The 24,895-nt window shown below is 31.7% G+C and overlaps 1 protein-coding gene across 1 annotated transcript; it reads left to right on the top strand.

Annotated features, from left to right (window-relative positions):
• The first annotated feature begins 8 nt into the window (after nt 1-8).
• On the top strand, nt 9-24,435 carry Polr3I (RNA polymerase III subunit I). The gene is made up of 6 exons (XM_067284304.1): nt 9-78; nt 4,224-4,260; nt 11,801-11,878; nt 19,243-19,337; nt 19,412-19,469; nt 24,274-24,435. Exons 1-6 carry the CDS (start codon nt 71-73, stop codon nt 24,391-24,393), a joined length of 396 nt encoding a protein of 131 aa, XP_067140405.1. The 5' UTR covers nt 9-70; the 3' UTR covers nt 24,394-24,435.
• Nucleotides 24,436-24,895: the final 460 nt, after the last annotated feature.

Below are 24,895 nucleotides of genomic sequence, written 5' to 3'. Positions count from 1 at the left end.
TCAATTGTTGCCGGAAGTGCGTCAGTGCCCTCTAGTAAATATTCTGATAACTTCACAGAAAACTTTCCAGATGGAAGTGTAAGTAGTTATGTGGTTATTATTTCTAGCATTGATGGCAATAACAGGAAATATTATTTACCTTTTATAGACACGATAGAAAATTTATTATAAAATAAAAGTAAAATACGTAATTTATTTAAAGTGAATTTTACCACGTGCAATATAACACGTAATTTTCAAAACCACGTGTATCATAATTGAAATTGATTATTTTAAATTAATAAAATAATTTGAAATTGCTTTTGAATTTTGCTAGAGAAATAGTCGACTTGAGATTATTTCGGATTAGAAAAAAATGAAAATGCGATTCTTGGATGAAAGTGTGACAAAATTTTCTCTTATATAAGTATTATGAATGTGTAATACTTGTAGAAAGACACTATATTGATTATATGACTGAAAATGGAAATAAAAAATGAATGAATAGGGTTGAAGTAACACAAAACAGTTTATTTCACACATACAAACAACTTCAATTGTAACTTATGCATACATACTGTATACATAACATAACTGTAAAGCTATAATAAGTTACATATGATATAAGTACATATTTATAAGTTATTAACATGCACTAAATAATTTAATTCATAAATTATTAATTTGCCAATATTTAATTGTTAAAAGTAATAATTATATTTTATTCCACTAAATGTTTCACTTTCAGCTATTGATTTCTGTAAATTATGAGGAGAAGAAATATAAATGTATTTATGCTTTTATTAGTTGGGCATTTTAAAGTTTTGTTACATATAACATCTATGTTTTTCATTTTCTATATCTTTCTCATAAATTATCTATATCTTTCTCATAAATTATCTATAAATTGGCATATTCTTTAATAAAATGTTCATATATACGAGGCGTGTTTTTTAAGTAAGTACCGTTTTGTTATTAAAAAAACACAACTGTAATTTTTTAAATAATTTTCTTTTTACATGAAAGCCTGTACCTTAATCTACTTTTCAACATAATTTCCTCCAATATAAAGGTACTTTTCGTATCGTACAACTGGCTTCTGAATTCCATCCTCGTGGAAACCTGCCGCCTGATTTGCCAACCACGGCAACATGGCGTTTTGATTTCATCGCTGTAGCGCTGACTGCCTAGATGCCTTTTCAAGTGGAGGAACAAGTGGTAGTCACTAGTCACTAGATCAGGGCTATATGTAGGGTGGTCACGTTGTTCCCAGCCATACGATGTAATAAGATCTCAGGTTCGTTGAGTCACGTGTGGACGGGCATTGTCATGAAGCAAAAGAATTCCCTTACTGAGCTTTCCATGCTTTTTGTTTTGGATGACAAAATCGTAATGCATCTGTTTTCTCGAACTTTTGCATCAACTTTCTGCATCAAGTCTTTGGTAACGACTGACGGTCGCTCACTACGGTTCTTGTCACGGACATTAGTACGGCTCATAAATGCTCTAACCCATTTTCTTACCATTCCATTGCTCATAATGTTTTTTCCATACACCTCACTAATCTGCTGATGAATGTCAGCCACTTTCACATCTTTTGCATTAAAAAAACGAATCACTGTGCATACTTCACAATCGGCAAGATTTTCAATTGTCTGAGGCATTTTAAACACATACAAACAAACGTAAAACAAACGAATGCTTTTGTAATTGTTTCTGTGGCTAGCCAACAGATGTAAGTACTCAGTTCACATTCGTGGAACACCAACCGTAGCACTGCAGCAGTCCTATTTTAAAATGGTACTTAAAAAACACGCCATGTAGTTTGTTTATTCAGTAACAGAAAAACAACTTTATTTATTTTCATGTTTTCAAAACTGAAGTTTTCTATAATTTTAATTATTGTATTTTTTCTTCACGTTCAGATCTTTTACCTTTTAAATTATTAAAAAAAAGTCTGAAAGAGAATGACATGATAGAATAGAATATAGTTCCATTTATTATTTTAATAATAAATGGAACTATTATGGAATATTTCCACAGTTGTGAAAATACCGTGGATTATTAAAGTAATAAATGAAACTATTTGGCATCAGAAAACGTAATAGAACAAACTACTGTATGTGGAAATAATTTATTGAAAAATTTGTCAGTTTAAGGATAATTTATTAAAGCAAGACCAGATTTTTGTCATTAATAATACTTAAACCATGAAACACAAACTTAGTAATAGTTAAATCACAACAGTTTCATTACAAAAATAACTAGAATGATTAATTCTGAAGCATTCAATAACATGAAACGTTTCAAATGACTTAGCAATTCTCTTAACATACAGGATATTACAAGATACAAATGTAATTTAATTAGATTTATTCTTTCATAATTTTTGTTTTAGGAAATTTTGAAAAATTATTTACCATCTGAAGGCTGCTTTAAAACGTATAATCAATAATAGATTGAACATAATTATAATTAGGAATATTTACAGTATAATTTCTTGAAATTTTTCTGATTAAACTGTCTTTCTCCACTTGGAAAGTTATTCTTTATCATCTATTAAATGCAAAACATAATTTTATTAAAAGCCATAACAGGGTTATGGTTACAAACCAAAAATTGGTATTACATTGATTGATAAATCTTTATATAGACTATGATGCCTGAAATACTGTCCTACAGATAATAAGCCTCTTCATCTTGTAGTTATGTTTTATTTGCACAAAGCATCAAAATGCTTATCATAATTACTATTAAATAAAATATGCTTATTGGCACAAGTAAGCTAACTGCAAATGAATGTAAATTATTATTTCTAAGTTTAAAACAACACATTTTCAATTTTCTGCATGATACATATCATTGATTTTTAATGAAATTTCCTTTTTGCATTGAACATATCATGATGATTTAATTTTTTAAGAAAACCAGATTGAATAGATAAATTTAAAACTTAGAAGTTGTAATATCATAACTATTATGTTTAGTCTATTTTTATTATCACATTCTAAATCTACAGCTTTCAAATGATAAATAATATCTTTAAAAGAATTTTATAAAACAAACATTGTGAGAAAATGTAGTTAAATTATCTTGAAGTTTCATATATAATATGATAATGTTATATATGCAACTTCTTTTGATTATTGGTACAGTATATGAGAAAAAAATGTCATATTTATTTTAAATACATTTTTTTAATTTGTTGTAAATAGTTATAGAATAATTTTTAGATTTTAATGTTGTTATATGACTTCACTTAGTCTGTAAAATGGAATCCTGTATTAATATGTATAAAATATCTAATTAAGTATCAGTTTTATCTTGTAATATCTTTTTAATCAATAATTTACAATGATTTTCTAATATCTGACAATCAAAATTCAAGACAAGAAAACACTCAAATGCTTCATTGTCTCAAATTTACCTTCACTACAAATTTTCTTCCAATGAAATTTAATGCAGATAATTATTTCTAGCATTTATTTATTATGAGGGACAGTCAAAAAGTTACCGGAATTGTGATCCTGCGCTGTAGTGGCACGAGATATGGCAATGCAGACTTAATCACCTTTAAACCAGGCCCCTCTCGCACAGACACACTTGTTTCATCGATCTTGCCATTGTTGAAAGCAGTTGTGGAATGCTTCCTTTGGAATCTTCCGGAGTCGGGCCATCATATTTGATATGATGTCTTCCCTGCTTGCAAAATGCATCCCTTTGAGGCCCATTTTGAGAGTAGGGAACAGCCAAAAGTCACTGGGAGCAAGATCTGGAGAGTAAGGTGATTGGGTGATGACAGGAATGCTTTTGTCGGTGAGGAATTACTGCACAACAAGAGAAGTGTGACTCGGTGCATTGTCAAGATGGAGAAACCATTGTCCACGACACTTGTCAGGCCTCTTCCTCAATTTGCACATGAACTTGATGTTTGCACTCTGCTCAAACTGGGACATTGCGCTAAATGATAAGCAGTCAAGCCCAACAAAGACGCTATATAGTAACAACTATGTAAGTCTAAATTTGCACGAGCATTATCACACTGCGAATAGACATGCTGAGCTTCCCGCCACACCAATGCATAACCTTATCTTATATTGCATTTTCTAACTGTAGGTAAATTCCGGAAAGTTTTTGACTGCCCCTTGTATAATATATACACATTTTCTACTATTTATAGTATGTATTTTATACTTTCAAAAATTTCTTTTGTATTTAAAGTTTGTGAAATCTTATTTTTATAGAATTAAAGAAAGATCTGCAATATTAAGTAATTATGAGGTAAGCAGCATATATATAATATATAATTTTTACAAAATATGTCATATGCACTCTTGCTGATCTGAACTAATTATTGTACAGGGTTGTTCAGGTTTGCAGGATTATGCATAAAGAAAAAGAGATAGAAAGTACTACAGACAAATACATATACAGTGGGTGATCAGTTACGAACCTAATCCATTCCAAGACCATGTTTGCTACCCAAATTGATTGTTAACCAATTATTGATTTAACGTAGATTTTTATAAGAATTTGATTAATTTGTTATGGAGATCCCAAAAAATAAATTAAAAATTACATATACTTTCTTACTACATTTGTTTATATGTAATAATGATAATAATACATACACAGTCTTGCATTTTTATCAGTCATTTTTTTTCTATTTGTGGGGCAGTAAAGAATCTGTCCAATGTCAATTACTTTTCTTTCTTCAGGATTTTTTGGAAGTAATTAATAGCATTCTTGTTGTAGAGATCCAAAAGCCTATTAACCTCAACCTGGTTTGGGTGCTATTCTAAGACCATTGTTCTGACATCCTCCCACTTCAAAAGATCTTTAATAGCAGATGTCAGCATTGGTCCTCTTTCATCCTCCTCTTTTTCAGAATAAAACACATCTTGCTGAATTTCTTGATGCTCTTCATTCAAGAGTTCTTGGAGTTCGTCTGTCGTCAGATCAGTTTCAGGTTTCATTATGAGCTCTTCAATGTCATCTTCATTCACCTCCAATTTGAGATCTCTAGCAGTTGTCACAATTTCATCCATAATTTTAGGGATATTATCTTCATTTCCCTGAATGCAGAAGGGATACAGCTTTCACCAAGCAGAATTCAATTGTTGTTGAGTGACTTTTCCCCATGCCTTTTGAGTGAACTGGATAGCTCCAAGAATATCAAATTTTTCTTAACAAAATGTTTTTAATGTCATCATTGAGGAGAACTAATATGCTTCAAAACACCGACTGCACAATTTCTTGAAATTTGCAATAACATCCTAATTCATTGGCTGAATCAACAAAGTGGTATTTGGAGGCAGAAACTGAACTATCAGCCAGGGAAAGTCTTCCAGCAAATTATCTTCAAGGTTTTATGGGTATCCTGGTACATTGTCAATAGCAATAGTGCTTTCAATGGCAATTCATTGGTCTGAAGGTAATCCTTGATGCTTGGAGCACAAACTTCAAATAACCATTCTTTGAAGAGCCTGCATGACCCATGCCTTTTATTTGATCTTCACATCACTGGCAGTCTCTCTTTAATTATGGAATTTTTTTTGAATTCTCTAGGGTTCTCAGAGTGATAGACAAGAAGCAGCATAAGCTTCATATCACCACTAGCATTAGCTCCCAAAACTATCGTCAATTGGTCTTTCATGAGAGAAAAATATGCCCAGGAATATTTTTCTTGTCTCTTGTGATGTGGGTACAGTTCAGCATGTGCTTCAAAAATTTCTCTAGCTTTCTCTTAGATGATAGTCATACTAATTACATCTCTTCATTTCCTTTTTTTTTTTATCCAAACTAAAAGCAATCTCTCTATTTTTCCATGGATGGCACATCTTTGTTTCTCAGATGTGATTTTGTTACTTCTTTAGCTGCTTGAGATTTCTTGATTATATCTTTCTTTGCTAAGATTGTGCCTACCAGTGGCGTGCCATCATTGGAAGCGATGGAAGCGCCGATTCCACCTTCCAATGACCTTCCCTTGTATTTTATAAAATATAAATTTTCATATTTTAACGTACTAAGATACATAATGCAGTTATAATAAAATGAATATTTTATTATAACTGCATTATGTATCTTTTACAAATTTCTATACTACATGTGAAAAAAAAACGATAAGATTGCTATTGTATATTCGAATAATTCGGTGGCAGAAGGAATGTCGAAACTGGGTCAGTTTCTAATCAGCCAGATTATATAGGCATTAGCACATGCGGTTTACAGAGCACCAACCTCACCCAGTTTAGCTGGTAGAAGCAACACACGCGTACGGAGTCCAACTTTATAACCCGGACCGGTTCTGAGCTGTTAGCCGCCTGCCTGTCAACTTCCAAGCAGCCAGATTATAGGCATTGGCGCATGCGCTTTACAGAGCACCAATGTCGCGGTTTAGCTGGTAGAAGCAATACACGCATAAAGAGTACGCGACTTTATATCCTGGAGCAGTTGTGGGCTGTTAGCCGCCTGCTAGATATTCGGCCACCCTCGCCCGATTATGTGAATCATAAGCAGACTAGATCAACGGCGGGCAACTTGCGGGCCAGCTACAGCTGGCGAAAAGTTTCTATCCAGCCCACGAGATCTTTAATAGATTATTAAATTGGAAAAATAACTATTAATTAGTTATTTTTCCAATTCTTTGTAATTTTCGAAAACGATAAGAGAAATAAATGTAGTAATTAACTTTTTATTTATTTATTTCATATTTGCAGACTAAAAAAATTACGAGTCACAAGAAGGTGTCAATTAACTACTACAGCGCGGAAAAAAACGTAAAATTTATTCTGGCCCATGTTATAAAAAGGGTTGCCCACCCTAGACTAGATTTATAACAACCCAACCGATAGGAGTTTACTGGCACGTTTTTATGATAGTTCTGTATAGTTGACAGGAGTTTAAAAAAACTCCATTAAAATATTTGATATATTTATTCTGCGTTTATTCCGCTCTCCCATCTTATATTACTTACGGATTTCGATGTTAAACCGGTGATATTACGATTTAGTATGTCCCATCTGTAAGGGGATGCAGAAAAAACGTGTACAATTCTAGTACAGTGTTAAAAATTAACTGTTACTTTGGCAGCATCATTTACAACCAAATTTAATGAATGAGACGTACATACATACAATTACAATATCAGTACACATGGTACAAAAAAAAGCTCTAGAATTTATTTTCCTTAAATTTACGATTTATATATCCGTTGTCATAAAAATTTGTCTTTCCACTGTTTTCCCAAGACTACAGATATTTAGGTACAAAGTAACTGGTTTCGACTTATTTCTACTTAAGAAGTGACTAAATAATTAAGAGATTAGGGAATGGGGACATAAATAAAATCCTGTTGAAAGAGCCAGAATTTTACTTCAACAAAAGCTTAACAGAACCAATCACTCGCTCAGTACAGTGGGAAACTGATTTCCGTGTACACCTGGTATTAAAACGAATTAGTTAGAAAACGAATGACTATTAAGTTTAACATAGTTAGATTTTTACAGCTACGGTGAGAAACGTTTAAAATTTACAACAGCCCTGTGGCGTCCTTTGAGATATACTAGTGATGCGACAAAAGAGGCATTTGACATTGACCGGTATCGGCACCCTCGGGATTTGGCACGCACACACTCACTACACACCTACCTGGACCGTCACTAGTTCCATCCATTAGCTACTCGTATCAAGATATTTGACTAAGTGGATTGTTTTAAGATTTAAAAAGTAAAGAATATTTTATGTTATTTTTATGTACGTTTCTTTACAAAGCTATATTTTAATTATAATTTTCTTTAAAAGTATATTAATACAATCAAACAATGCATTGTACCAGGTATGTATATCCACCGCACATTTTATTTCACCAAGTAAGTTTTTATAATTTATTTTTAATTTTAGCCCTTATATCGTGGCTAGCGATTCAGAATGTAATTGTGATATTAAAAATACATTTAGAGAAGTCTACAGTTTTTACTGGCTTATCGAACAAATGAATACGAATGGACCCTAGACCAGTGATTCTTAACAGGGGAGCCGCGGCCCCTGGGGGTCCATAAGAAGTTTGCCGGGGGCCGCCAAATTATGCAAAATTTCCTTCAGAATATAATAAAAAGAAAATTGATGTATAATCCGAATATCGTATTGAAAAGTGAAATAAGAAAGATAAAGTTTTCCTATTTAGTTTTTATTTATTTATTTTGTATTTCTTCCTACATACAACTTTGTTAGTATAGAAGAAATAAATGTAAATATGCTACTTACACCGCAGTATTTACTTCTTTTATTCCAAAGCAATTTTAAGAAACTATTAATGCTTGGAATTTTAAAAATAATTAGGAAAAATAGCAGGCTTTGAAAATTTAAATATTTTTGCAAAAGATATGCAAAATCCTTACCACAAGTGGGCGTTTTAGTTTTAGTTTAGTTTTAGCATCGACATTGGATCGATTTATTGACATGTTTCTTATTTTATTTTCTGTTAAAAATAAATGAGTTTTCATGTTTAATTGTGAAGTTTGAATGTTATTTAAATAGATAATGAAATAATAAAGTTATGATTTACATTTATTACATAAAAATAAAGCAATAATAAAAAAATCAATTTATTATAGATAAATTATCAAATTATCAAATATAAATTATTATTAAAAAATGGGGGTCACAAAAAAATTATGAAATATTTGGTGGGCCGCGAGTATAAAAAGGTTAAGAACCACTGCCCTAGACCATCAGTGACGCGCAATTAACTGATTGCCCCTGGAAGCCAGCTTCTTACAGAAACACAGCTTCCCTGTCATCAAATGTCACGGCACGCCACTGGTGCCTACTGTAGACCTGTTTAAGCCATACACTCTAGTAACATCTGACATCTTCTGTCCACTCTCTACCTTGGTTATTATCTCTTGCTTGGTTTCTATGATGAGCACAGTTCTTGACACTCCATTCTTTTTAGACTTCATAATATCAGTTTCTTTTTTAAATAAAAAGTTCAGAAAACTACTTACAAAATTCAGAGAATAGAAATCAACTAGTGCATAAAAAATTATGTAAATGTGAGGCCCAGACAGAATTTGAAATTTGGTGTTAAAATATCAACGAATATCTGATGGGACAGTTAAACTCTCACCTTTCAAAAATAAAAACTGACACAAAACTTAACAAGTGTCCGACAGTCTTGCAAAGACTATAAAAAAATTCTTTGTCAGGAAAAGTAAATGAAAGGCTGGAATTACAAGGAAGAGTTTCAAAGTTCAGAGGAATAATAATTCGTATTGAGTTGAGCATCAATGTCCATGTTGCCCGTGCTTCGAAAGATTTCGAATTGTCACCTGGAGACAAGGAAAGACCAATCAGTATTCATTACTTTACATTGCTTCTTCTTGTGTTTTGTTCTGTAAGGTGTTCATTATCTGAACATGTGTTTGTTGTTCGAACATAAAAATCTTTCATGAAAGTGTTCATTGTCTGATTTGTTCACAGTTCAAACTGTTTGTTACTGATCACCCACTATATTATATTTGGTGTATATATATATGTTATATAATAATTCTCTGTTTTTTTACTGGAACATTTAATGGCAAAATGAACAAAATTGGTTCAGATTAGTGAGCATGCACAATATAAAAATTGAAGACATTACTACCATCAATTTTTATAAACATCTATCTAACATATTTTTTATGATTTTCTAACTTCTTATACTTTAACATTACTATTAATATTTTCTCAATATGTAATTGGTTACAAACACCATTATTTTCTAGGAATTATCATATCCACAGAGTCCAAAAATACTAGCCAATCAACAACTTTATTTCACCCAGATGCATTTCAGAAATTTCAACATTTCCCTCTTAAGTGGGTTTTCTTTCATACAAGCCAAACAAGGCACAAACACTTTTTTGATACTCTCTCATTATTTTTGAATTTTTCCATTGTTTTGACTACTTCCATATTAAAAACATTTTTTTCTATTTTGAAAACATAATTGTTTGTTCTTTTTGGTAGCTATGCTTCATTATCTTCACTGCCTTTAGAAATAGCTTGTATATTCAAGAATATTTCTAGAGGAGTGACTATCAACACAGGGACATGGCTCCTATGTTGCATGCCTGGAGGGCAGTATTCAAGTGCATTTAGCAACCATGTAATGTTTAGTAAACAGTTCAGTCTTAGTGTATATATTATGTTCATATCTTATCATCATATATCAGCACTCTGGTTGTTTTGGAGTATATTTTATTCCAACTTTTTGTTATTTATAAGCATTTATCTTTTTGTATATTTAAAATTTTTCTACTTAGTGCACTGAATGGCACCTAGCCTTCACTGGTGATGTTGGTTTTCACCAGGTTTCTCTTAATCTCATTTTCATATTTAAAAATTCTTTATTTTGTTTTTTAAAACTTTTTATATAATAAAATATTTTTTTAAATATATTTATATACACTGGTGTGCAAAACTTAAGCAATGATATAATTTTTAAGCAGACAGCCATGAAAGTGTAGAAAAGGGCTTGTTACGACAGTACAATGAACACCCAATTCAATAGAAAGGTGATTCGTATGCAGGAAAATGACATCACAGGTGATTTGAGGCCATGCAAAACATGTGCAGTCAGCACATGCAGTGCAAGACTACAATAAGAAGGTAGCTTTGATTCCATACTGTATGCGTTTTATTCACTTTTGTGCTATTATACTTTCTTCATCCTTTAAGTACAAAATACTGCATCTATATTCTGAATTTCATGTCTCCCAGGTGATTTCTTGCAGAGTTACAACAATAAAACAATTGTTGCTTAAGTTTTGCACACCAATGTATGTTATACTTTTTACATAAAATTTATATTATTACATTTTTCACTGAATTTTCGCGTTTTACTTTTTCTATCGCTCTTTTAATTTACATGTTAATACATAATTTTTTCTTCCATTTAAAATTAACTTATTTATACTTCTTTATAATATTTTTAACCAATTTTCATTAATCTTTATACTTAAATTTTATTGATATTATTTTACTTTTTATAATTTAAAAGTATAACATATACAAAAATAACATATATTTGTAATTTTTAATCCAAAAGGCCATGGCCATTTGCCTTAACTAAGATAGCATTAGTCCACAATACTTGGATAATCATGTATTTAAAATATTAGGTAAAAAATGATATATTGTGTACATCAGTTATATGTTATAAATAATAAAACAATCTTAAAATGTATCTTCATTAATACATTAAAATATATCCTTAAGACATTTTATTTTTATTTGGTCTAAAGCAGGGATGGGCAACCCACGGCCCTCGGGCCACATGCGGCCCGCAATAATATTTTTGCAGCTCGCGTGGCATAAAATGTGAATAAATATATCAATTTCCCAGCTTAATGAGATATTCAACAAAAATTCAAACGTTATTTTCTACAACTTATATTTGTGAAAAGTTTTTTCGTAATGAATTTAGTAAAAATTAAAACAAGAAACCAGCAAATGACACATGGAAAATAATTTAAGACTAGTGGTGACTGATATTTGGCTAAATATTTCCGATATATTACGTTTAAATCAGTGCCAGAAGCTATATTAAGTATACATATGCTAATTTATAATTATATGAATAAAGAATTGTGATTTACCGACAGTTCCCCCCTCTTTTCTCTTGTGTGCAGCCCGCGTCAATTTAAAAGTTTTGAAATGCGGCCCTTACGTAGAAAAAGGTTGCCCATCCCTGGCTTAAAGTATCACATTTAGTAAGTAGAATATTGTCATATATTTAATTACTTTTCAATCTAATATGTAATTTTTGTACTTTTAGGTATATTCATTGTTAAAAACCTTGCAAGAAAAAAAACATATGAAACATCAGAAAAATCTAGCAACTATTACATATGAGGTATTATAATGACTTTTTTACCTGTATTTCGTTAACAATTCTTAGTAAAAGTTTTCCTTTTAATTTGTTTTAGATAATTATAGAACTAATTCTTTCCTTGACATTTTGACATACAGGAGCTTAAAAATGTAAAAAACCCTTACAAAATTTTTTATGTGTGGGCAGTTATTTTTCAGTATATTTCAGGACTGGATGAATTAAAAATTTTGAAACTTTATTTCTATATATGGGATGCTATTAAATTTTGCAGTTGAAGGTCAAGGGGTGGGCCATATCTCAAGTGAGATCAGACAATGAAAATTTTACTTATTATTGGCATTTACAATTTTTTAGAATCTCTCTTCTATTCAAAATTAAACCTTTTGACATTTTGACTAATAATTAATTACTGTATATCTCGGCAGATAAGACGAGAGTTGAATCATAAAAAAAGGCCCACAAAATCCAGGGTCGTCTTATAGGACAGATACAAAAAAAATTAGATTGAAATTTATATAAATTAAAACCATTCTAAAAAAACGGACAAACTGTAATTATTTACTAGTAGAGAGTAGGGTATGTGCACGAAATAGAATAGCCCATACGACGTTTTTGTGAATAGTCAAGGTCATTACCCAAATGCTGAATTAGTGCGAATGTTTGCAACAATCGCAAGGCAGTGTTGCCAGATGCAAGAAAATAAAATTTGTTCATTCGAAAAATTACAAATAGGACATAATTTCGTATATGCTATACAGTATTATTATTCAGATGATGATCGCTGATCTAAACTAAATTCATAAGCTGTTGATAGTTTGGGGGTCATCTTATAGGACAGATATATGCTAAAACTATAAAACTTTAATGAAAATTTATACCTCGTCTTATCTGAAGGTCGTCTGATCTGCCAAGATGTACAGTATATAAAAATTATTTTTAATAAAATCTCATAACAGATGGTGTCACATGCAATTTTAATTTTTTGCTAATGTGTCTTAGTATTTTTTAAACTTAAATATCTCTTTTTAAATAGAGAAATTTCTCATAATTCAATCAAAAATTTTATTCTTCTTGTACTCATGTCATTAGTTGATTATTTTATATTCTTGAATTCTTTCCATTTTGAAATTACTAACTTGAACTTACACGTTTAAAAATTTTTAATTTATTTTAATTCATAATTGTCTTCTCCATTTGTCATTTCTATATCAAATACTGGGCCAAAAGTTTTTCATAGTATACTATTTTCAAATATATTTAATTTCTTTTTTATCATCCGTGTCTCATTGCCATAAATAGGATAGGTCTTATCACATTATATATATTCTTAATTTAATTAACAAGACTTTGACTTGAAAATCTGGTTTACAAATTGGTTTACAAATACAAATTTTCATATAAAATTGTTGGCTTTCTTGATCTAGACATGGATGTCATCTTCAGATCCATTTTTGTCACTATCAATTCGAGATAGGTAAAATTATTCTCCCTCTTAAATGTCATGTCCCCTCCTGTATGTTTTTTAATATTAGGTTTAGCTTCTTGACTGATTGCTAAACATTTAGTCTTTTCTTCACTTGCCAGAAGGCCTACCTTTGGTGCATTTTGTATTCACTTTTTTGTAATTATAATTTTATAAACATCTTCTTGTGTTTCTTTTAATATCACAGTGTTGTCTGCAAATGCTAGTTCTTGTAATCTCTTATCATTCACATTTATTCCTCTGTCTTCTATCACTGCTAACAGTATGACTTTTTCCAGAGCCAAGTTAGACAATATTAGTGACAGTGAGTTTCCCTGTTTTAGTCCTGTTTTTATGCTGGAACTTTCAGATAATGAACCTATTGCCTAACTTTATATTCCACATTATTCATGCACATTTTGGTAGATTGATTAATTTTGGAGATGCCAAATTTTGCCATAATATTGTACAGGTTATCTCTAAACTGTCATGCTTTATGGAAATCAAGGTATTTTTGGTATTCTTCTTTAGTTTCATATTTCTTTTCTAGGATTTATTATAGTACATGAATCTGGTAATAGTTGATATAAGACCAAATATAATGCTGGGTGTGAATTTACTGGGTCGGATCATCTGTCACCTTTGGTTCAGTTGGAGCTTTCCACTTTTTGTTTTAAAAAGAAAGGAGGTTGTCTGCCTTGCTTCAGGTTTTCATTCTGGCAGAACATGACAGTGAACCTGTAACATTGGTATAATTCTTTTTATAATAGACTAGCAAGTAGGCCCGGCGTTGCTCGGGCAAAAGTAATGATAGTGAAGATTACATTATAGTCACAAAAAAAAAGAGTAATTTCATCAACAAACTAAGTTTTTCTAAAGAAAGGTCGAATTTGAAAATCGAATGTTCTAATATTGTTCGATTTTCACGATGTGTTCTGATTATATCCTTCGATTTTCATCGAATGTTCTAAAGAAGAAAGGTCGAAAAAAACCGAACTAATCTGTTTAAATTTGAAAATCGAATATGTTCCAACATATTACTCTTTTTCTTTTTTCTTTTTTTTTTCCAGCGACCGGTAAATCTTACACGTCGCTTTCTCTTGTTCTCCATTGTTACTTAACACTTCCATTGGAACTTATATCTGGTACCCTAACTGTGCACCAAATTTCAACTTTTAACTCCTAACTGTTTTAGCGAATATTAAGATTATTACGTTATAGTCAACCTTACCCGTTTTCACAGAATGTAAGAATTGGGTCCTCCCTGTTTCCAGACTAATTACAGAATTTTTAGATAGGTCTAAAAATATGTTCGATTTCAAAAAAACTGCATCTGCGTCTTGCACTTCGCTTTCTCTTAACACTTCATTGTTACGTAACATTTCCATCGTTGATGGAAGTGTTAAGACTTAATCCTGTCCCTCTCCCCATGGGGAGGAATTTCGAAAAGTCCCTTCTTAGCGTGCGTTCTTGTGATGTACCCTTACTATGTACCAAATTTCAACTTTCAACTCCTAACCTTTTGGGCTCTGCACTGATTATTATTACTATTATTATGTTGGGTTAAGTGAGATATACTCGGTTAACACCGGTGACTGTGTGCTATGCTGGACCAAAGTCAAGGCATAGTAACCAAAACAGAAATTAAAGAAGTGTATCAGTGTCAGTGTCTGTATTCAGGAATTTTCTCACAATATGACATGTATTCAATATAGTGGCCTTCTGTAGTGTGATGTATGTGTTTCTATTCAATTGTAATGTGCCCAGGCTTTTGTGTAGTGTGTGTGGTATGACACCTGTAGAGGAGAGAACAACAGGTACAATAAGCACCCTATCCATCCTCCACAGATGCCTTATTTCCTGGGCGAGTTCTGTGTACTTGCTAATTTTTTCAGTGCATGCATTTTGTATATTGTGAGTGTTTGGAATGGATATGTCTATAATGTATGTGATTTTATTGTGTTTGTCAATGAGTGTGATGTCTGGTCTGTTGTGGTAAATTGTTTTATCTGTGATTATGGCTCTGTCGTAGTACATTTTGTGCGTGTTGTTTTCCAATACTGTCTGTGGAATGTATTTGTAATATGGTTCGTGGATGTCTACTAATTTGTGTTTCTTTGCAAGCTCTTGGTGTATTATATTTGCTACTTGATTATGTCTGTGTAAATAATCTGTTTGTGCCAAGAGCTTGCAACCAGAGGTGATGTGTTGTATAGTTTCTGGCATGATGTGACATTTTCTGCATGTGTCATTTGTGAGTGTTGCATCTTTGAGTATGTGTTTTCTGTAGTTTTTAGTATTTATGACCTGATCCTGTATGGCAATCATGAATCCTTCCGTCTCCCCAAAGAGGCATCCCCGAGCTAACCAGCTGTTTGACGCAGTTTTGTCAACAAAATCATGGGCCAGATCATAAGGATGCCTGCCATGGAGTGCCTTTCGAGCCCACGATTGCTTAATGGTGTCTATGCTTTTTATATGTTGTGTTGTGTCCATATGATGTGAGTGTAAGTTTAATGGTGTGTTATTCGAGTCTGCTAGAGTTACTGCTTTATGTAATTGTGATGTTTCTTGTTTTTTGTAGAAAAACTCTCGCAGTGACTGTATTTGTTTGTAGTGAAGGTTAACTATGTCAATCAGGCCACGTCCGCCATCTTTACGTGGAAGGGTTAATCTTTCTGTGGCGGATGTAGGATGATGTTGTTTATGCTTAGTAAGTGTTGTTCTTGTTTTCCTTTGGAGTTGCTCAAGATCTGTGTGAGTCCAATGTATAACTCCAAAAGAATATGTGAGTACTGGGATGACATATGTGTTTATTGCTTTAACTGTGTGTTTTGCATTTAACTGTGTTCTGAGAATAGCATTTAACCTACTTTGGTATTCTTTAATTAATCTTTGCTTTATTTGTGCATGTTCTGTTAGTTTGGCCTGTTGGAATCCTAAATACTTGTAGAACTCGCCCTCTTCCATGGATTCAATAACGTCTCCATTTCCAAGTGCAAAATCTTCTTTCTTCAGGATTCCTTTTTCTATGTGAACTGTTTTGCATTTATCTAGGCCAAATTCCATTTGTATGTCCTTGGTGTATGAATGTGTGATTTGTAGGAGTTGATGAAGTTGTTTTTGTGTGGATGCATAAAGTTTTATGTCATCCATGTACATGAGATGTGACAGTGTATACTGTGTTGTTTTTTCATGCCTGATATTGTAGCCATATTGTGTGTTGTTTAACATGTTGGATAATGGATTCAAGGCTAGGCAGAACCAGAGAGGACTCAAGGAATCTCCTTGAAAAATTCCTCGCCTAATAAAGATTTGGTTTGTTTGTATGGAAGTGTTATGAACCCTGAGATGTAGTGTTGTTCTCCAGTGCTGCATAGTGTTTTGAAAGAATGTAATGAGTGATGGATGTATTTTGTACATGTGTAGAATATGTAGCAGCCAACTGTGTGGAACACTGTCGAATGCTTTTCTGTAGTCTATATATGCCATGTGTATGTTTCTGTGTTGTTTGTGTGCTTGCCGTAGAATGACTGAATCTATGAGTAACTGTTCTTTGCATCCCCTGTGGTTTCTACGACAACCTTTTTGTTGTTCTGTTAGAATGTCGTGTTCTTCAACATGTTTGTATATTTTGTTTGCAATACAGGATGTCAATAATTTGTAGAGTGTTGGAAGACATGTAATTGGTCTGTATTGTGTGGGGTCTGTGGTATTGTTGTTTTTAGGTTTCATGTAGGTGATGCCCTGAGTAAGAAAATTTGGCATGTCTTGTGGATTGATGATGATGTGTGTTAGGTGTTTAGCTAGTTCCTGGTGCAGTGATGTAAACTTTTTGTACCAGAAATTGTGAATGTTGTCTACACCAGGTGTCTTCCAGTTGTGTGTTCTGTTAACAGTGTATTGGAAATCATGTATGCTTATTTCAACACAGGGCATAGTTGGTATGTTGTGCAAGTTTCTGTTCTCCTCCTCGATCCAGCCTGCTTCAGCATTGTGCGTGACAGCACTGGACCAAAGAGAAGACCAATATGTTGTGAGTTCTTCTTCTGTTGGTGTGCCACTGTGCTGTGTATCAGTGTTTGCTTTGTTATTAATTTGTCTGTAAAAGAGTTTTTCATTGTTTGTAAATAATTTATTTTGTTGTTTTCGTAGTGTACATGTTTTGTATCGTTTGAGTCTACGTGCTTTGGCAGCAAGTTTTTGTTTTAGTGTATCAATGTATTCTGTAATGTGTGTGTTGTGACGTTCATGTTTTGTGTGTGTTTTTATTTTCTTGAAAATGTTTTTGAGCTGTTTCCTTAATTTAGGTGTTATGTTGTTTTTAGTGTATTGTGTCAGCCTGCCTAATTGCTGTCTAATGTCATTTATTTGTGTTTCTATTCTTCTCTGCCAGGCAGGTTTGTGATAGAATTGTGTTTTCTGTGTATTTGTCTGTGATTGTACTTTCAGTCCATGTTGTGTCACTACTGTGACTGCCCCAGCATAAACTAATGTATGAATGTCTGAGAGTGTAGAAATTGAATGAATGTAGTGTGGTAGTAAGTGAGTGTTTACATAATTTAGTGTTTTTCCTACTTCCTTCGACGTGTTGATTTTTGGTATTCGTGGTCTTTGTGTGGGATCTGTGCCTGTATATTTAGTGAGTGTTTCCTGAAATATAAGTGAGAGCGTATTAACTAAATCCATGTCTATGTTATCAGTGATGGATGAGGAAGTGTCTGTAGTATCATTAGTGGTAATTGTTGTATGTGTGTTATTATCAATGCTTGTTGCTGGATTATCCTGACAGGTTACATGATCTTCATTAATGTTAGATGTTTCTGTCTGTTGATGTATTTGATCAGCAACCTGTTGTTTGATAAGTTCAAGTGTTGTTTGTGGAATAAGGTTGTTGTGTATAATTGTTCTTTTTTGATCAACAACCCTTTGTTCGGTGACAGTGAGATGAGGATACTGTTGTGTGAATCTAAGGTGTAGTTGTTGTCTGTATGCTGTCATGTTTGTTTCGAGTTTTGTGATCGTGTAGTAAGTACGGATGATAAACTCATTCATTTCTACCGTCCATTTCATCCGTTGGCGTGGTTTTCCAGCCTTTGTGGTCTGTGGATGCATTGCCACAGAAACACCAAGGCTGGGTTGGTTCCTCACATCTGTTGAGGGCATTGCAGTAGCCATGCTTGGGCCGGTGCTGCTTTCGCCACCGGTAACCAAGGGAGACTGTGGCCTATTTTTCGAACGTGAGCCTCTGCCTAACTCACGAACGCGGACCTTGTTAACCCGGGCGACGTCCGAGCCGGTATCACATTTAGATCTGGTTACTACCATAATACATATCTCCGCAGAATGTGGTGTGTGGTCACTCTTAGCTTCATTTCTCCCCATAGACCTTACTGGCATGGGTGTCCCTACCAGGAGCTTGTGCTCCAGCCTGCATTGCCCTATGGATCAGTAAAATTACTGGGCTCTCCCACCACGACCAGGTGGTGACCATGGGAGAGAATTATTATTATTATTATTATCATTATCATTATCAACTCGTCTCAATTATATACATAGATTAGATCTTTTTCTAGTCAGGGTCGATGTTTCTTAATTTCTGAAGATTCCTATCAGTTCCAACCAGAATTTCTATAAAACATAAAATAAGATTTTGTGATACAAACAAGAACCCCTCTATTACCTGACATAAAAATAGCTGTCTATATTCTTGTATCAGTTAATTGTGTCAAAGAAATTAACTAACTATTAATTCTTTATTATTTTTGGCTAAACTATTGAATAATACTGATTATCATTATTTGTATTTAATATAGTAAAAAATTTGACTAGGTTGATAATTTTAAAGTTTCAAACTTAAAAAATGAATTAAAAAAATGGCTTAAAGTAATTTATTTTAATTTTTTTGATTTTATATTTTTAGACAATTCAATATCTAGAACAAACATCATGTACACATCAAAATGAAGAAGTTATTGGTGAATTTTTAAAGGCACTTCAACCTTTTAATTTAACCAAGTAAATTTGCCTTCAAATTTGAATAAGACTAGATAGAAAATAATTTTTCTCATTTGTTAAATTTTTATTTTTAGAGTGGAAAAATTGCAGTTATTGAATCACAGACCTGCAACACTAGTAGAGATACAATTAGTAGGTATTTTGTTATATCTTAATTCCTCCCTTAAATTTAGTTTTGATTTTATGCAAATCCGTGACAAATCTGAAAACTTTTTAATATATTTTAAAATTTACATAGATTCTGATTCTCAGTTTCTAAAATAGCTGATATAATACTAAAAAATAATTTATAGTTTTACCATGATAGCAATATCATATTTAGTCATACCCGCCAGTGGTTGTGTGGATAGAACTACTAAACAGCCCATTGATGTTTGCTCTTCAGCAGTTCTCACTGGTAACATTTGTCAGCACTGGCCACGTTGAATTTTTTGGGTTTTCTTTATATCTAAACTCTAAATAGGAACTAGTTTCCAGGAGGCATCACCTCTTGGCTGATTACATGTGTTGTGTTGTCATACACTATCAGTCCAATCCATATTCAGTCACTGAAAATTTTGAAAGAATTGTTATTTGTATGTTTTTCTCCTTTAGATTATCACTTAACCTCATCTTTAAACTTTGAATTCTCTATTAGATTTTCTAGTCTTTTCTGCTGTTTTAAAGTTTCCATTATAATCTCATATTAATTTAGCAGCATTTCTTTAAAAAATTTAAATTGATAACTGCAATAGTTTATAAAAATAAAATGAATAAATTTGATAAAAGCAATTTTGTTTCCTCTCAATGATTATTTACTTTACTATTGCAATTTTAGAAATCGACTAACAAAAATGTCTTCTTTTTAAGACAAATATTGCTAATAAGTAATGCTATTATGTATTTGATGATTACACTGAAATATTCAATTACAATAATCATTAGTTGTCAGATATGATATAGAGCAGCGGTCGGCAACCAGTGGTCCATGGACTATTGATGGTCCGCGAGAAAATTTGGGTGGTCCGTGGAGAAATTTGGACGTTGATCAACTGAAGGTTACACGAAGCATTACGAAAAAAATGCAAAATACTTAGTTGCTTTTTTCACTCATTGGGGGTTTTTATTCGAATCTAAAACCAAATATAAAGTGACTGTTATTAATAAATAATGAACAATATTACGAGTGTGATTGTCATCCTTTGTGGAAAAGTTCTAAGAATCCATCAAACAAGCAGTAATGAACTTTAGGCTTGCATTAATTTGTTATAATTAAACATGCAAGTTTCATATTAATATAGTAAAATTGAACTTTTATGATCATTATTCTACAGATTTTGTATCATTTATAAAACTTCATGATAGTGGTCTGTGGGATTCAAAATTGTAAGTTTAGTGGTCCATGAGGTCAGAAAGGTTGCCAACTGCTGATATAGGTAGAGTATGGAGCAGAGGTATTTTCACCCCTATGTATAGTTTTTTATTTCTAATAAGTATTAAATAAAAATAAATGATTTTGGGAACAAAAACTATTTATTAATTATTAAATAAAAAAGCCACAAATGCAGTAATAGTACAACAGTAGTGGGAACATAAAAGAAAAAGAAAAGTATTACACATGAGATGAATAGAATTTTACAATTTTTCAGTAATTTAATTTAAAATAATAGAGACAAAGTAATATCAATAATACTTATATAAATGAATATCTAATATAAAATCTTTTTTTAAAGTTTTACTTTTCTTGCTTTTAGTGAAGCAAATTCATTTATCAAAATTAATTTGTTTTGTAAAAAGAGAGCTGTGGAGTCGGAGTTATCAAAAATCTGCTATTCTGACTCCTTTTTACTTTCCCAATGTGTTATATATATAAAACGGAAATTATTGGAATTGTGTCAAATTTGACCCTAGGAGTTTTTTTGCAAATATACACATTTGGAAATCTCCTGAACCCAAAAAATTGAAATAAAGACAACTTTTTTAACATTCCTGAAACCGTGTCAGTATTTTTTTGTTTGTTCAAACACAATATAGTGCAATCACTTGAACATTTGGCATTTTTCATCATTAACTTAATAAAAGTTAATGATGAAAAATGCCAAGTGGTCGAGTGATTGCACTATATTGTGTTTGATCAAACCAAAAAACAATAAAGACAACACTTAAAAGTTGTCTAAAGACATTGGAGATTTGAGATCTCCAAATGTGAAGGGGGAGAAATTCATGTGTGTGTTGGCATCTAATTTGTTTAATTTTTTTATCCATTCTGAGATGTTGTTTAATATCTCAGAATAGAGAATAAAGTTTAAGAAACAAAATTTGGCTTGTGTATAAAGGGGCATTTATGCTATTAAATTTTGGTTCTTAATTAAATTGACAGAGTGGAGACATAAAAGGGATCATGTGTCATATCTCCAGTGTAGTCAGACTTAACAAATATTTTACTGTATTAGTATCACAATTTTTTATAAAACAGCTCTATCCTCAAAATTAATTTTTTCATTTTATAATAGTACAGTAAAACCCAGTTAAGATGTTCTTGCCTGAGATGTTAGAATGTATGGGAGCATAATTTAATTCAACCACTTTGAAGCTTAATATAACTCCTGTGTTAAACCATCTGACTCCGATTCAAAAACCACAGAAGTTATTAGGCTTCAAACAGGGTGAACAAAATCATGCCCCACACACACACACAGTCTAACATCCACACATACGGGGAAAAAAAACCCAAATCTTTTGCATATCTCAACATTTCAAGGTGTCCCAAGTCCAAAAATTAAAAATTTGAGGAGTCATTTTTTGATCAATCACTACACTTTCCCTGTTATATATAACAGCTGGGAAAGTAAAAATTATTGAATACATATTTATATATTGATTATGTCATTACTTAGAACATAGAAACTCTTTTATTCCAAAGCTAAAAGACTCCTCTATCTTTATTACAACTCTATTTATTGAAGCTTTTATTCTGAGGTCACGTGATGACATCAGAATTCCCAGGCTATTTCGGTAACAAGTCTTCCCCTGGTCAGAGGAGTCAGATGGTAGGACAAAGTTGGAGTCTACAGATTTTTATACAACTCCACAGCCATTTGTAAATTCCTGTTCAATTGATAAAATTGTACTTACTCAAGAAAAATTGTCAAATATGGCAATCTTAAATATATTTTGATAATTTTTAGTTTACTAAAGTCTCTTTCACCAGAAGCTATAGTAACAGGTAGTGTTAGGAGTATTCTTTATTTTTGTAACTCATGTTATTAGTTGATTATTTTTATTTTCAGTATTCTTGAATTCCTTCCATTTTGAAATTACTAACTTGAATACACAATTTACGTGCTTGAAAATTTTTAATTTTAATATTTGTGAATCATGAAGATCAATCATTTATATTCAATTTGTGAAACTAATAAAATATATTTAAGAACTTTTCTCATAAAAGTATAGATATTAGAGTTTGAGTATTCTCAATGCAACTTCTGAATTTGGATAGGACTGAACTAAACTATATCCATGAATCATTTTTCAAAGATCTAAACTTTTAGTTGCTTTAAGGTCTGGAATTAATGTCATTGCCTGATTTCTTTTTATAATAATTCTACAGAATTCATATCATTTGGATATTTAAGGGATAAAGCTTATTAGGATGCTATCATACAAGCAAACGAAGTATATAGTGTGTCTCACACAAATCATTAGTTTGCTTAACCCTTTCCATGCGGTTATTAGCCTTTAGGCGTATGTCACGTGACTTGCCGTTAATTCGTGATGCGGCATACGCCTTTCAGCATAATTAATCAAAAAATTTGATTATTTTGCGTTATATTCGATTTTCCAGTGATCTTAGCTTTGATTCGCTATTCTGTAGGTCGATTGACTTTGTTTAAGCCAAAAAGTGTTTCGTGACCACCCCTGGGCCATAAATATTTCGGTAAAATAGACCCTCTCCCTGCCAAGTAATTAGAGATATAGTGTAAATAATGACAATAACTTCTCCCCCGCTGTAGGTAGAAAGCTGCGGTTTCTTTTATTTAAAAGAAGACAGATGTATCTAACTAACAAATGTACAAAGTTTAGCGATTTTCTGTAAATTAATTATTTTTTTCTTTTGTTCGAAGCTTCAAATTTTAATATTATTTTAAATTTCTATTAAACTAAAAATTAAACAATCATAAACTGTAATATGTTCTTAATCAAACGCAAAAAACAGATTAAACATAACGCAATTTTAAAGCGAAATATCGCGATTTAAAAATCATCCAAAAACTGCAAAAAATGCGCCGCATGACGAATTCCACTCAATTATTTGCTGTAGATCGCCCACATGGGTAAAGTATTTGATCATTTCAAGATACATTTGGCTTTTTATTTTTTTCTTACTTTGCAATTTATTAATTTTAATTTTTCACCAATTTGGCACCCTTTCCCATTGTTCAACTGAGGCAAGTGCTTTGTTTGCCTCACCCTTGTCCTGGCTCTGGTACAGAGAATACAAATTTATAATCCATCATATCAAAATCATGTATCAGTAAATTATAAAAGTGATATAGAATGAACCGAAAGTTAAGCATATTTTTAAAAAATTTCAATGTAAAATGATTAAATTTTGATGAAACTTGAATTTTCAATAATTGAAAAGCATTTAATGTTTTAAAATAATTGTTATTATTTAGTTGTTCAGTCTTTTGATTGGGTTGATACTGATGTGACTTATACTAATATAGCTGTTTAATATACTGATACTGATTAAACCAGTATATATTGTCTGGCTTTGCCACAACATTTATATTATTAATGTAGCTATAAAAATTGTTTTATCATAAAACATTGACTTATACATTTTATAATACTGAAATTATATTTTAAATGATAATAACTAAATTTTTAAGTCTTCCAGTTCTTATTCTATAAAAAAAAGAATATTCTTTAGTATAGTTTCTTAATTTTTTAGTTAATAGAAGAAAGTGAAGAGAGGCTTACTGAAGAACAAATGCAAGAAATCCTTGAAGTGGTTGCTAGATTTTTACCTGGAGGACAAGACGAAGAACAAGATGATCAAGATTCCAATTGATAAATTAATAAATATTTTAAAATAAATTATGTAAATATTTAATCAGTGGGTTTTTAAATGTAAATAATGAAAAAATATGAATCAAAACATGCATCATTTGAAATATTCCAAATGAATTTTTCTTTTATACTATAGTAAGTGAATTTTATTTGTAGACTTAGTTTTGTAAAAGCTGTTTTATTATTGGCATTTTCCATAATGCATTAACTTCAGGAATACTTTGAGATTATCTTATTTTGTATGATTATTATTGATAAACTTTGTCTTTTCTGGATACACAACTCTTGTATATTAATAGATTAGTTAAATTTTATGGATACATTTTAAATGAAATATACAATGATATTGGATTGATGAACTTGTACTGGACTCGTATATCAACTTCTGAAGCCAGATATATATTGCTATTAAGCCAAACGATTGTCGTAATTAATCAGGCTATTAGTATGCTATAATTAAAAACAAAAAAATAATTAATAGTTTATAATTATTAATTATATCA

This window comes from Centruroides vittatus, unplaced genomic scaffold, assembly GCF_030686945.1.
Source record: "Centruroides vittatus isolate TY-2023 unplaced genomic scaffold, ASM3068694v2 scaffold_1167, whole genome shotgun sequence".
NCBI classification, from domain to species: domain Eukaryota; kingdom Metazoa; phylum Arthropoda; class Arachnida; order Scorpiones; family Buthidae; genus Centruroides; species Centruroides vittatus.
The sequence above is the reverse complement of the archived record's forward strand: the minus strand, read 5'-3'. Positions and strand labels throughout refer to the sequence as shown.